Here is a 15459-nt window from a genome sequence, read left to right on the forward strand (position 1 = left end):
TTCCTCAGTTTCATCAGGGGGTTCACATTCTTCCCACCTCCCACAGTAGAAACCTTTCAGTTTTGTCTGTGATATTTATAGTATCAGTCAGGGTCCTGGCAAGAACAAGAAGGCTTACTCCAGTGGAGTTACTGAGGAGAGTTTAGTAAGGCATTATTTTACAAAAGCATGGGCAAGGTTAAGGGAAACCAATAAGGGATAGAAAGCATCTCATGGAAGGAACAGTGGGGCAGAGGGATGGAGGAAGAGCAGATAATGGAGCATAATAAGAGGAGCAGTAGCTGTAGGGGTAGCTGACAAGTTCTGCAGCTTTTGATAGAGACACAGCCAATCCATGATGATACAGACAGGAGGAAATCAAGGAAATAAAGACCCTACCTCATCCTTCTTCAGTTCCTCTCTCCTGCTGTTGTCTTCCATTGGCTGAAATCAACCAAAGCCAGAGGCATGGGAGCCTATTGATACAGTCCATTGAAGGCCAGCCTCCTGGCTGGGGCACAGAGAAAGTTGGAGGGTGGATCTGGGGTGAGGAGAAATGGAAAACATCTACCACACTTGCCATTTTTTATACCCGTATAGCCAGTATGCTTCTAAACTTGTTTGTTTATTTTAATAATAGAACTAATAACAATGAAGATGAGAGCTACCATCTATTGAGGGTGTACTATGCTCCTGGCACTAAGCATTATCTCATTTAATTTTTACAATATGAGGTGAGGGCTATTATCTCGAATCAGAAAACTGAAACTTAGAGTTCAAGGTGACTAAAATCATACAATTAGTAGGTGACAGTCTGAACTTGAACCCTGGTGTGTCCGATTCTGTAATCCCATGATGCAGTATTCTTGCCCTTGGCAATCTCTCTCCAATTCATCCTTTCCTCTCCATTTTCACGGATACTGCCTGATCCAAGCCCTCTTGAGTCCTTTAAGCCTGACTTAAGTCTCACTTCTTCCATTGAGCCATAGCAAAGTATTCCATCCCACAGTCTGTTTTCCCAACTGGAATAAAATCCCTGAGACCAGGGACTGTGCCTGATACAGCTTTTGTGTCTCTCACACTTTTGGCCCAGGACCAAACATGGGCAGTGCTCATGGAATGTTTAGTGACTGGGGCTGCAGGGCTGCAGCCTCTGTGCATCGAGATAAGACCCTGACCTGTACAGTTTAAACATTCATCTGCATGAGGCTACATCTGGAAGACCCATTTGAAGCTTTTGACTAAACTTCCCGATGTTCCGTCCCCATTTCATCCCCCAAGCGCCATAGATTCAATCCCAGGTCCTCTAATCCCAGGTCTTTTCTAATATCTATGTGACTTCTGACATACTTCCTAGAGCCCCAATTTCCTCCTCTATAAAACTGGGATAATAAATCTACTTTGCCACATTTACAACATTGATGCGTGGATTAAATAAGATAATGAATGGAAAAGTGCTCTATGAGCTAAAAATTATTCTGCAAATATGTAGGAGTATGAATGTCCCATTAACAAAAATTTAAACACCTCCAAGTGGGTTCTAGGAGAGAAATCAGAAGTGACCATATTTTTCAGCTATGTGCTATGAGGTGTCATAAATGCTGAGATGGGTCTTGGGTTGTCTATATTTTAGATGTCAGACTCTGAAACAAAACAATTGCCAGGAGAAGGATGATGGCTTTGTTTTGACACTACTGTGGGGTACATCCTCATTGTGTTTTGAGGAAAAACAACTACACACACAGGCTTACCTGTGAATGATTCCAGTGACTCCACTGTTACAGGTCCTCGAGAAAATGCAGGGACACCTCGAACTGCTGGAATAGGAGTTTCTGGCCAATAAGGAGAAGCATCTGACTTTGAAACAGCAAGTCCACAAGCATGAATCCCCAGCTGTCGATGAATTTGATCCAGAAAGGTGAGGCTTAAACTGTGTAAGGTGGAAGGGTCAGAGGTAATCTCCTTCAGGTGGGATTCTGTTGCGGCTGATGGCTTAGTGCTTGGAGAGCCATTGGTCTTGGGTCAGCAAAAACTGTGCTCCCATTGAATAAGTGTCACCCCATGCAACAAGCAGTACGGAATTCCTGCTATGTGTAAGGTCCTGTGCAGGGCACTGACACAGATAGAGTGCCCCAAATGAACAATGGTCTCCTGGAGGAGAGACATTGTGCCACCACCTTGCATTTTGTTGGATGTCATTATAATTGGTTCTGAGACTCAGAAGAGTACAAGAAACTCTAGAAAGGCTCACGTGTTAACCCCAGAGGACCCTCTCCTCTCCAAGCTCCTCCTGTCCTGTCCTCTCCTTCACCCCACTCTTGCCTTTATTTCCCCTGCCTGGTTCTTCTTTTCTGTCCCTCTTTTTCCTCATGCACAGACAATTCCAAAGAGACAGCAGGCAGGAATGAATCATTGTTACATTGGTTAGTGTTGGAGTAAGGGACACACAAGTCCTGATAAAGGCAAAATGTTAAGGCTTGAAGTCAAATGATTCCTGAATTAATTCACATTAGAAACTTGGGTGCATAGTCATATTGAATGAAGATTCCAGCTGGCCATTCTGATGGCACCATGCCCCTCTCTTTCCAATCTAAATAATTTTAAGATGTAGTCCAGGACTCAAGGCTAGGATTGTTTCCATATAATTTCCTGGGATGAATTTAAAGAACCCATTTAGTAGGCTTAATATTTGTAAGTTCAGCTCTTTCTATTCATAGCATTTTAACACGAATTCATTCTTGATGCCAAAATATTTTAATGGTTTATATTTTGGCACTAGCGTCCTGAGATATTACTTCTTCAAAATGAATGAAATCTCTGTCTATTGTTATTTCAATACTGAGTAATTAGACAGCAAGGATGAGGTTTTAATATTGATTTTTTTTCCCCAAAAGGCTTTTTTTTTCTTGGAAAAAAGGATCTCCACATGCTTTCACTATTTGTTTAAAAACTAATAGAGTAAGGATATTTATTTTCCAAGAAATCCCACTTGTTTTGGCAGTCGTCTTAAAGACAGGCCTCTGTGCGCATTAAGACCAAAGTTATGCAATGCCTTATTTATATCCTAGTTACACCCACACTGTGCCTGGCCCCAGTATAAATCAAAAGAGTTTCAACTGCAATTATATCCCATATACAGGAGAAGCTGTCAGCACTGGGGCAAGGGAAGGACTCAGCCCCTCCCAAAACTCACCTCAGAACTGCCTCAGAGCAAAGTGTGCTCAGCTCCTCTTGTTCTCAAATGGGCAAAATGTGGCAAAGAGCAGAACCTAATCCAACCCTTGAGGTCGTGGTGTGTCGAGAACCTTCTAAATGATGGGTCCAAAGGCTATTGTTGATGGCTTTCTGTAAAGGAAAGAATTGTGCAAATTAATTGGCTAATTGCTTAAGTCAGCTATTGTGCTCTTATTAAAACCTTCTTATTATTGCCTTTGAAAGGTAATATTCAAAAACATTGTTTGGATTTCATGTATCTTGTTTGTCAGAATGTAGTCTGATGGTCATTTGATTCTTTCACACACTAGCACCAGAAGCCAAGGAGTCAAGGAATGGGGTTCTGCCTCCATCAATCCCTCCTCCCTGATACTATCAGCATACACTCTTGTCTTCTATTTTACAGAAAAGATCACAAATTCCCTCAAGAAATGTCTTTTCTCCACCTCCAGTTCTGCATGTTTTCACCTCCTCTTTCTTCCTTCACTCACCTTCCAACCTCTCCAGCCTTGGTCCTTGAGCCTATTTCTTCCTGCTACCTTGAGGCCTCGCTCCATCATTTCACCTCCTTTAAATTTTCAGTCTCTCCTTGTCACCTGATGAATGCCCTTCTGCCTGCCAGACTAGAACATATTTTCCTATATTTTACTTATCAGTCTGGTTTTCCAGGTTTAGATCTTTGTCCCACCACTCACTGAATAGGGCAGCCTTTCCCCACTGGTAAAAAGCCACTTTTATCATATACAAAACCCCCATGTGTACATGGGATTGGATCTATCCTCCCCATCGTTCTGTTTCTATTTCTACATTAACCACATAGTTCTAAATTACTATAGGTTAGTGTATATTTTTAAATGTTTCTTCTTTTAAACTTTCTTTAGCTATTCTTGTACACTCTTCTTACTAATAAACTTTATAATCAGCTCAGCAAATTTCTTTTTTTTTTAATTGATAGAGTCACTTTTATTGAGAAACATAGTTTTAGGAGCCAAATTTCTTTAATAAAATTCCATTTGAATTTTGTTTAGGATTTTTTTAAATTTACAGATCAGTTCAGGAAAAATTAAAATCTTTGCAATGAGTATTCCCATCCCATTCCCATGGAAACATCCCCAGCATGTTTTCTTCATGTAGATTTTACATGTTTTGTCTAATTTGTTCTTAGCTATTTTATACTTTTTCTGTGTTTTTTTTTTAAGAGTCAAGATTATACACATACCTTTTAAAAAATATTTATTTGGCTGCATCAGGTCTTAGCTGCAGCACGTGTGATCTTCCTTGCGGTATGCGGGATCTTTCCCTGTGGTGCATGGGCTCTTTGTTGTGGCACACGGGCTTCTCTCTAGTTGTGGCATGGACTCTAGGGAACGCGGGCTCAGTAGCTGTGGCATGTGGGCTCTCTAGTTGTGATGCATGGGCTCCAGACCGTGGCAGGCTCAGTAGTTGTGGCACGCAGGCTTAGTTGCCCCACAGCATGTGGGATCTTAGTTCCCAGACCAGGGATCGAACCTGCGTCCCCTGCATTGGAAGGCAGATCCTTGACCACTGGACCACCAGGGAAGTCCCTCTGTGCGTTGTTAATAGATGTTTTCTCTAATCCATATACAGGAAATAAAGAAAATTGTATGTTTAACTTATACGGGGCTACCTGACACAATCTTGTTCTTACTATTTCATTGATTTTCAGTTGACTGTCTTAGTTTTTAGGTATGACAATCAGAAACAAATAATAGTTCCCCTCAACTTCGCTTTTCCCCTTAAATATTCATACATTATATCTTTTCTTCAAACCAACTTTTCTATATCACATTTCTTTTTATTGCTTTATTTCATTTGCTAGGTTTTCCCAAAAAACATTGAATAATACTAGTGAAAATAATCATTCTTGTCATGTTCCTAATGGTATTGGGAATTCTTCCAAGTATAATGACTGCTGTAGGTTCAAGTAGATAAGCTTTTATCGAGAAAGTTTCCATCTATTCCTAGCTTACTAGAATTAGATATTTTTAAATTTAGGAAAAAGATTAATCAAATGGGGTTTAGAAATCTATTTAATCTCCTTTATGAATCTAGTGAAATATATTAATAAATATCCTAATGTTTATCAATAGAATCAGTTGGGAAAATTTCCCCTTTCTTTTTATGTTCCGGAAGAGTTACTTAAGGTCTTTGGTAAACTTACCCATAATCCCACTTGGATTTGGTGCTTTTGGGGGGGCAAAACCATAAAACCCCTAGAACATAACATAGTAGAATACCTAGATGACCTTTGTTATGGTGATGGTTTTTGAGATGCAACATCAAAGGTACCACCCATGAAAGAAATAATTGATAAGCTAGACTTCAAATTAAAAACTTCTGCTCTGCAAAAGACAATGTAAAGAGAATGAGAAGATGAGACACTTCTTGTAAAGGACTGTTATCCAAAATATGCAAAGAACTCTTACAACTCAACAGTAAGAAAAAAACCCAATTAAAAAATGTACTAAAGATCTTAACAGACACCTCACCAAAAGAAAATATACAGATGGCAAATAAGCATATGAAAAGATGCTCCGCATCATATATCATCAGGGAAATGGCAAATTGAAACAACAATGAGATACCACTACACACTATTAGAATGCCCCAAATCTGGAATGCTAAAAACACCAAATGCTGGTGAGGATGTAGAGCAATAGGAACTCTGCTTTATTGCTGGTGGGAATGCAAAATGCTACAGCCAGTTTGGAAGATAGTTTGGCAGCTTCTTTCAAAACTAAATATACTCTTACCATATGATCCATCAATCATGCTCCTTGGTATTTACACAAAGGAGATGAAAACTTATGTCCAAAAACATGCACATGGATATTTCAAGCAGCTATATTCAGAACCATCAAAACTTGGAAGCAACCAATATGTCCTTCAGTAGACGAACTGCACTAATTAACTGTGGTCTATCCAGACAATGGAATATTATTTGTGCTAAAAAGAAATGAGCTATCAAGTCATGAAAAGACATGGATGAAACTTAAATGCATATTACTAAGAAAGAAGCCAATCTGAAAAGGCTACATGTTGCATGATTCCAATTATGTGACATTCTGTAAAAGGCAAAACGGGCAAAAACAAAAAGATCAGTGGTTGCTAGGGGTTAGGGTGGGGGAAGGTTGAACAGGCAGAGTACAAAGGATTTTTAGGGCAGTGGAAATACTCTGTATGATATCATAAAGGTGGACACATGTCATTATACATTTGTTCAAACCTATAGAATGTACAATACTAAAAGTAAATCCCAATGTAAACTATAGACTTTGGGTGATTATGATGTGTCAATATAAGTTCATTAATTATAACAAATGTACCACTCTGGTGGAGATGTTGATAATGCGGGAGGTTATGTATGTGTGGAGGCAGGGGGTATATGGGAAATCTCTGTATCTTCCTGTCAGTTTTGCTGAGAAGCTAAAACTTCTCTAAAAAAAGGTATTAAAAAATTATACCACTCACATTCTCTGATCACTGGAAATTAATAATAAAAAGATAGTAAAAATCTAATCAGAAAATTTTAACACTCATCTAAATAATTCTTGTGTTAAATAGGAAATAAAAATGGAGGTTAGGAATAATCTACAAGTCAATAATAAATGAGAAATTAACATGAAAACCAATGTAATGTAGCTAAAGCAGTACTCTGAAGAAAATTTATAGTTTTAAAATGCTTTTATTAGGGGTGAAATTTCAAAACCAATAAACTAAGTATTCAAACCAGGAAGGCAGAAAAATAACTGCAAAATAAACCCCCAAAAAGGAAGAGATTCATAAAAGGAAGGAGAAATAAATGAAATTTAAAATAATTTGATCAATAAAACATTTTCTTTGAAAATATCTATAAAATAAACCACTGGAAAGTCTGACTGAAAAGCATAAATAACATAAAGAATGAGAAAGGAAAAATATCAGAATAAAAATTTTAGATCAAATGGGATTGGACAACTTCATATCAACACAGTTTAAAATGTAGATGAAATGGACAAATCTCTAGGAAAATATAAATGATTAAACTCTACTCAAAAAGAGGTAGGAAATCTGAAAAGACTAATAACCAGACAAAAATAGAAAAGATTGTAAACAGTCAAACCCCCAAAAGGTACCAAATCCAAGTTGGACTATGGGTGAGTTCAACAAAGACTTTAAATAACTCTTATGGAACATAAAAAGAAAAGGGAAAATTTCCCAACTCATTCTATACATAAACATGATCCTTCTATTCCCAGTCTATGATCCATTTTGGGCTGATTTTTGTGAAGAGTGTAAGGTCTGTGTCTAGATTCATTTTTTTTTTTTGCACATGGATGTCCAGTTGTTCCAGCACCATTTGTTGAACAGATTATCTTTGTTCCGTTGTATCACCTTTACTCCTTTGTCAAATAACAGTTGACTAATTTTGTGTAGGTCTATTTGTAGGCTGTCTAGTCTGCTCTTTGGTCTCTCCACATAAACTTTATTTTTTAAAACATTTATTTTATTCTCTTGGTTGCGTCAGGTCTTAGTTGCGGCATGTGGGATCTTTCATTGTGGCACAGGCTTCTCTCTAGTTGTGGCATGTGGGTTTTCTCTCTCTAGTTGTGGCATGTGGGCTCTCTAGTTGAGGCATGTGGGCTCAGTAGTTGTGGTGGGCTTAGTTGCCCCACATCATGTGGGATCTTAGTTCCCTGACCAGGGATCGAACCCAAGTCCCCTGCATTGGAAGGCAGATTCTTTACCACTGGACCACCAGGGAAGTCCCCATATAAACTTTAGAGTCAGTTTGTCAATAGCCACAAAAGAAGTTGCTGGGATTTTTACTAGGTTTGCACTGGATCTATAGATCAAGTTGGGAAGAACAGATATTTTGATAATATTGCATCTTCCTATCCATGAACATGGACTATCTCTCCATTTATTTAGTCCTTTGATTTCACTCATCAGAGTTTTGTAATTTTCTTCATAGAGACCTTGTGCATATTTTTTTAGATTTATACCTACATATTTAAGTTTTTTTGATCTTAATGTAAATGGTACTATGTTTTTAACTTCAAATTCCACTTGTTCATTAAAAGAATATAGGAGGGCTTCCCTGGTGGTGCAGTGGTTGAGAGTCCACCTGCCGATGCAGGGGACACGGGTTTGTGCCCTGGTCTGGGAAGATCCTGCGTGCTGTGGAGCGGCTGGGCCCGTGAGCCATGGCCGCTGAAACTGTGCATCTGGAGCCTGTGCTCCGCAACGGGAGAGGCCACAACAGTGAGAGGCCCACGTACCACACACACAAAAAAAGATTATAGGAAAGTGATTGACTTTCATATATTAACCTTGTACCCTGCAACCTCACTATAATTGCTTATTAGTTCCAGAAGTTTTTTTGTTGATTCTAATTTTCTACACAGATGATCATGTCATCTGTGGAGAAAGACAATTTTATTTCTTCCTTTCCGATGTGTATACCTTCTCTTTCCTTTTCTTGTCTTGTTGCTTTAGCTAGGACTTCAAGTACAATGTTGAATAGGAGTGGTGAGAAGGAATATTTTTGCCTTGTTCCTGATCTTAGTGGGAAAGAACTGGTATAATTTTTAATGTTTTGGAATTTGTTGAGATTTTTCTTTGTGGAGTAATATGAGGTAATTTTTTATAAATTTAATGAATTTGAGGATAATTAATTCTTTGGGGGCAAAATATATATTTATATATGCATGTACATATATACACATATACCTATATGTACATATACCTATGGATCAAGCTTGTTAATTAAGTTATTCAGATTTTTCATATCATTCTTTTTCAGTTGATATAAATCACTATTTTCCTAGAATCATAGCTCTTAGAACTGTAAGGGACTTCAAAATAATCAGATCCAGATAAGCAAAGTATTGTTATCTCATGTTATAGTTGAGACATTGGAGGCACAGAAAGATTAAGTGATTTGCCAAAGGATACACAGCTAATGAATAACAAAATGAGAATTAGAAATATAGAACATGATAAATATAATTAGCACTACTGTACGTTATATATGAGAGTTGTTGAGAGTAAATCCTAAGAGTTCTCATCACAAGGAAAAAATTTTTTCTTATTTCTTTAATATTTTATCTATATGAGATGATGGATGTTCACTAAATTGTTGTGATAATCGTTTCGTGTTGTATGTAAGTCACGTCATTATGCTGTATACCTTAAACTTGTCCAGTGCTGTATGTCAATTATATCTCAATAAAACTGGAAGAGAAAATTGAGTATTAGAGCCCAGGCCTTTGCAGTGAAACTATAAACAGGATGCCTGTCAGGGAAGGTGTCCATTATCCTTCCTGTCTGAAGATAGACGGCATTAAAAATGTAGATCGATGTTATTATATTCAAGAACTGTTGTTACTAATTAGAATGTTGACTGCATACTCAATAAGATGCCTGTGTGTTTATATTTACCTAGAAAAGTAGAAGGTGAAATCTTCACGTTGGAGATGCTACTTGAAGATTTTAAAGAGAAAGTTAATAAAGGCAAATATACTTCAGCTGTCTCTCTTCCCGTGAGTTCTCAAATCAACCTGGATGACTTGTCATCCACATCCTCTCCATCCTCAAATGAGGTAATATAGCAGCCTACAGCCTAATTTCATGCCAAGAAAAATGGTTTTTATGTATTTATAGAATCCTAATTAATGGAATCACTGAACTCTATCTTAACATTTCATGAAAATTTAACTTTCCAAAGGCCTATGAATCATATTATTTAAAGTAGAACCAGCTTTTAAGAATTAGAAGCTATTTCAAGTGTTGGTTTTTGAAATATCTTATTGGTTTAGGATGTAACAATGCAGCTTAAACTGATGAACTGCTAAAGAGCTATTTCTTCTGGATGAATAGTAACATTTTTTGTAGATCTTCCATGCCTGGAAGAAATAATTTTTCTTCTTAATAGTTTTGTACTATTTCTGCTACATAAAGAATAACACACTCAGTGAAAGAACCATTTCTCATGAGTCCACTTCTACATTTTCTTTCTCTCAAGTTAAATTCTTTTGGATTGTCTACATATGCAAAACCAGGAATTCAAATCAATTACCAGTGTCTTTCTATAGTACTTTTTGTAACCTCAACTATCAGAACATTTCAGAATACATGAAAATTCTGACAAATGGAATCATCTGGATAATTGCCTTAAATTGACTGTATTTGAAGACACAGCCCATGGTGTTATTCAAAACTTGAATAGGTTTTTGTCAGAGTTTAGGACAGGATATTGAAGATTATATAAATGTTAGCCCTTCCAAACAAGTATGTTTGCCTCCTCAAAACCCTTACCTGCCTGGCAAAATCCCATTCATTCAAGGCCCATCTTCAGAGTTAGCCCACTAACTCTGAAGGTTAGTTATATAACCTTGATGCATAGCTGCCCACTCCAGGCAGGATTCTTCATCCCAGCCTCTGTGCCCCCATAGCATCATGTCTCATTTGTCCTTGTGCCTTTGTACCCATCTTTGTAGCCCGAACAACTGACTGAATGCCTGGTATAGAGTGAGTACTCAGTATAGTAAACTCTGCACAACTGTGGATTTAACAAATGATCCCCAAGGTTCGCAGCTGGTTCTCTCTCTAGTCCTGAACCGAAATTAGCTTCAACATGGTGTGAGTGAGCCTAGCGAGGCAGCCCAGGCTCCTGCTCAGCACTCCCCTCAGATCTGGGTTTGCTCTTCTTAACTGGCCCCAAGTGTATAGCAACTGTTTTGAGATGATGAGGACTCTATAACTTCGTGATAAATAGCCCTGAAAAGAGAGTCTACCTCTAGTATTAACCATTCATTCAGTAAATATTTCTTGCTAAATGCTAGGCTCTTTTCTTGGTATTGGGGATACAATATAAACAAGGTAGACAAACCACCTGCCCTCAAGATGCTTACATTTCCATGAGGGACACATACAACAAACAGATAAAATTAACGTGGAATTACAGAATGTTAAAAGTGCTATGTAGGTGCAAGTAATAATGCATTCCTTAGGACTGTGAAGCCAGACTGCCTGGGTTCAAATATCAATATGAGCTCTGTCATTAATCAGCTTTGTGACCTTAAGAAAGTTATATAAACTCTCTGTGCCTCAGTTTCCTCCTGTATAAAGTGAGGATAATAATATCTGCCTAAGCTTCCAACTCCTTTAGCAAAAAGTCTTTGCAAACTGTAAAGGTCTGAGCCAACGGAACTATTATGTCTACTATAATTTTGTCATTATCATTTTAGACTCAGGGGTTTTTAATTCCATTATTTCTAATTCCTTTATAATGAAATATCTCAAAGCTGGCCCCCAGACCAGCAGCATTGGCTTCACCTGGGAGCTTCTTAGAAATTTTAATGATATTATTAGGATGTTTAAATGAGCTAATATACGTACTTAAAACAGGGCCTGGCTCACAGTAAGCACATTACCTGGGTGTTAGGTACTGTGACAATTAGGTGATGGGATATGACCAAAAGTAACTCACAGTGGGAGGGTAGGGTCAGAGGTGAGATCTGAATGGAGTACTGGGGGATAGGAATGAGGTAGCTAGGTGAGGAGTCTGGGGAAAGGGACTCCAGGCAGGATGTGACGGTGCCTTAGGGGTGATGTGGAAATGCAGAACCCATTTTGAGTCACCTCCTGTGCAACAGCAGCCCTAATGGCAAGTCCCTCTATGCAGCTCCCCAGTTACCCAAGGAGCACCCTGGCCGTCCTGCGTGGCGCCGGGGCCATGTGGGTGAGAGGGGACAGGGCGCCGCCCCCCCCACCCCCACCGGCACAGACACAGGAGGCCCCCTCTTCCGAGGAACTTGACAGGCTGGTCCCACAGCCCAGCAAAGAGGGCAGCGACGGGCCCCTCCCGAGGGTCCGAGAAGGGAGACGTGGACTTGGACCACCGCTTCCACCTCCGGGAGCCTGGCTTCCTTGGGGGCCCTCTCTCCGTAGAGACGCCCAGGGGAGGGAGGGTGGGAAAAGGGCAAGTGGTCACTTGGTCCCACTGTCCCAGGAGTGCTGAAATTAAATTCCCAGTGACTCTTTACCAGATTAAACAAAACCCAAATAATCCCCCAAAGTGGGGCGCCCAGGTAGCTCAAGAACTGACTCTAAAATTCAAACTGCTTTTTTAAAAAAAAAAAAACTAGACTAACCAGATCAAATGACCATGAGGTTGTCTTCGGCTTCCGGAGTAACGTCCTGCAGCCCCGTCCTGGCCCTGCTCAGTTCATTGCCTTGGCTCTTTAACCAACCAGTATGGCTGAACGTGACTCTGAAATTGGCATAATTAAGATCACTTGGCTCTTATACTAACCGGCGCCCTGGGTGTTAGTGCTGGTGAGAGCTGCCTGTATTGCTAACCCTCTCCACTCTTTCAGAACTCAGGAGAAACCTGCCTGAGGTACCTGTTCTAGATCAGGGCTTCTGCAACTGCAGTCTGCCGTGGACTCACCTGCAGATCTTACTGAAACGCTGGCTTTGATTCAGTAGGTCTGGGGTGAGCCTGCAATTCTGCATTTCTAACAAGCTCCCAGGTGATGTCAATGCTGCTGGTCTGGGGACCACACTTTGAGATGATTTCATTATAAAGGAATTGGAAATACTGGGATTAAAAGCCCTGGGTCTAAAATAATAATGACAAAATTATAATAAGCAATAAACAGTAATAATTCTGTTGGTTTGGAGTTTTGCTGTTTGCATAGACTTTTTGCAGAAGAAAAATTGGAAGCTTAGGTGAAGAGATTTGCCCAGTGCAAATGACAGGAGACACTGGATCCCAGGTCTCCCAGTTCAGGCGGAGGGCACCCCCCCTACATTCTGCTAATGTAAATCTGCCTTAACTGTGAAGTGCGGAGATACTCCCTGAAGGCCCAGAAGTAATAAAAGGAAACACAGGGGAAAAATGAAGCAAAAAAAAAACCTCATTATTTTTTAAATTATAAAAGTGATACAGGCTTATTGCAAAAAAATCAGAAAATAGAGAAACGTATACAGAGGAACATTTCACTGACAGAAAAGCCATTGCCAATATTTTAGGGTATATCTGGTCTTTTTTTTTCTCTGATACACATAAACATTTTTACAAAAATGGGATCATACATGTATTGGGGGCTTTTTAAAGAATTTTTGATGTGGACCGTTTTTAAAGCCTTTACTGAATTTGTTACAATATTGCTTCTGTTTTACGTTTTGGTTTTTTGGCCGAGAGGCATGTGGGATCTTAGCTCCCCGACCAGGGATTGAACCTGCGCCCCCTGCATTAGAAGGTGAAGTGTTAACCACCGGACCGCCAGGGAAGTCCCCATACATGTATTGTTTTAGGATATGCTTTTTACATTTAACATTATATCGTGGGCCTCTCAAAAGTTATTGAATAAACCTACAGCTTCATTTTTAAGGACTGCATTGTATTTCATTGTATGGGTGTACCCTGATTCATTAAACCAATCCCTTATTGATGGACATTTAGTTTTTTCCACTTCTTTGATATTAGAAACACTGCTTCAGTAAAATCATTTTATATGCAAACCTTTGGCCATAGTTGATTAGTTCCTTTGAATAAAAACCTAGGATTGCAGTTAATGGTTCAAAAGATACACAGTGAAAATTTGGATAAACTGGCCTTTAGCAAAGTGGTGCCCACAACAGTGCCTGGGAGTGAAGGTGACTTCCAACCTGAGCCAAACCAGGGTATCTGTTTTCTTTTTCTCTCCAACCTTTGCTAAAGTGATAAATGAAAACTGATGCCTCATTGTGTTAATTTGTATTGCTTTGACTATTTGTGAAATTTACCCATTTTCTTATGTTTCTTGGCCATTTCCACCACCTCTTTGACAATGTCAACATTTCAACTAATGTTTGCAAAACTGAAACCACAGTAAATCTTTTTAAGAAAGGCAGACAACTTGGAAAATAGTAAGAGCAAACACTGTTCAGGATTAAGATTTTTATCATACAAAGTTGCTCGGACAAGGGCACGAAGGAGCAGTAGCTCTGTGGTTAAGGACACAAGTGTATGGGGAAAGGCTCAAATGCCAGCTCTGCCACTCACTCTGTGTGACCTTGACGAGCTGCTTAAATTCTCTGAGCCTCAGATTATTCATCACTAAAATGGGGACGACATGCCAGGATGGTGGTAAGGGATAAAGGAGGTGATATGAGAGGTACTTGGCACAAGGAGCAATCAACAAATGGTGGTTTTTATGAATAAGAAAAACACTGAAACCCTCCAAAAAATTAATGGATAAAAGATTAGAACTAAAAGTCACAAGCAGGATATACAACCAATAAATAAACATATGTGGAAATGTTTATCTCCTTTAATAACAGAGGAAATGTTAACACAGGGAGCCACCCCTACTTTTTAAATTAACAAGAACATCTTCAAGGGATAACTCCTGATGCAGAGGAAGGTGTAGACAAACGAGCCACCAACGTTGATGGCGGCTCTGTAATTCGTACAGCTTTGGTGGAAAGCAATTAGGCCACACGTATCATCACACAAGCGCTTTCACAACCTCCAACCCAGACATTTCCTAAGGAAGTAATTCAAAATATAGAAAAAGCTGTCTGTACAATGCTGCTTATTTCTCACTATTGTTTATAATGGTGAGAAAAGTACGTTTATTTTCTGTTTACATAAAGGGTAAAACCATAGTAAGGGTGGTGTCAGCCTTTTCAGTTCCACAGTGTGATTTTTGTGTGTGTGTTAAACAGGGACATGTAAACAATCATTTAGGCCTCTAGATAGTCCCTAAACCTTGTTTTAATTCATAGTTGAATACATTGCTTTGGAAAGGCTTTTAGATTCTGCTAACCAGTGGTCAGATTGAAGGATTTAAAAATCATCTTAAATTGGTTCATCCTCTGGTGGAGCTTGGTGTAATTTGAAACTAAAGGAAAGAGAAAACAGGGTGGGGAGAGTATTCTCTCATCTGTACTAGATTTTTAAATGTCTGGAGAAGGAAGGAAGTCAAGGCAGGGTGGAAACTTTCTTTCTCTAAGCCCCAGGCCGTTACAGCACAGGCCCCACTGAGCCAGAAATTAGAGTGGAGGAGTCCTGAGATGGTGAGTTTGGCGGGGTCCGCGCGGCTGGCTGGGCCGTGCCTGTGCAGCCGAGGGGTGAGTCACTTCCTCGGTCGCATCCACATCTGTGTGTGCTCTGTGGTGCAGGAGGAGCCTAACAATGCTTCGGGGAGGCAGGACAGCGCAGAGACGACCGGTGCAAGCTGTGCCTTCTGCCACCGGGTCCTTGAATGGTGA

The 15459-nt window shown here is 39.5% G+C and overlaps 1 protein-coding gene across 1 annotated transcript in view; it reads left to right on the plus strand.

The window, feature by feature from the left end:
• The window catches only part of AKNAD1 (AKNA domain containing 1), a 29122-nt gene that overhangs the window by 6676 nt on the left and 6987 nt on the right, over window positions 1-15459 (plus strand). Inside the window, 3 exon segments of the mRNA XM_024742131.1 lie at window positions 1764-1897; window positions 9641-9797; window positions 15370-15455. Of these exon segments, the coding sequence (XP_024597899.1) occupies window positions 1764-1897; window positions 9641-9797; window positions 15370-15455 (377 nt within the window).

The sequence above is a fragment of the Neophocaena asiaeorientalis genome, unplaced genomic scaffold (assembly GCF_003031525.2).
Source record: "Neophocaena asiaeorientalis asiaeorientalis breed wild unplaced genomic scaffold, Neophocaena_asiaeorientalis_V1.1 scaffold35, whole genome shotgun sequence".
Lineage (NCBI taxonomy): Eukaryota > Metazoa > Chordata > Mammalia > Artiodactyla > Phocoenidae > Neophocaena > Neophocaena asiaeorientalis.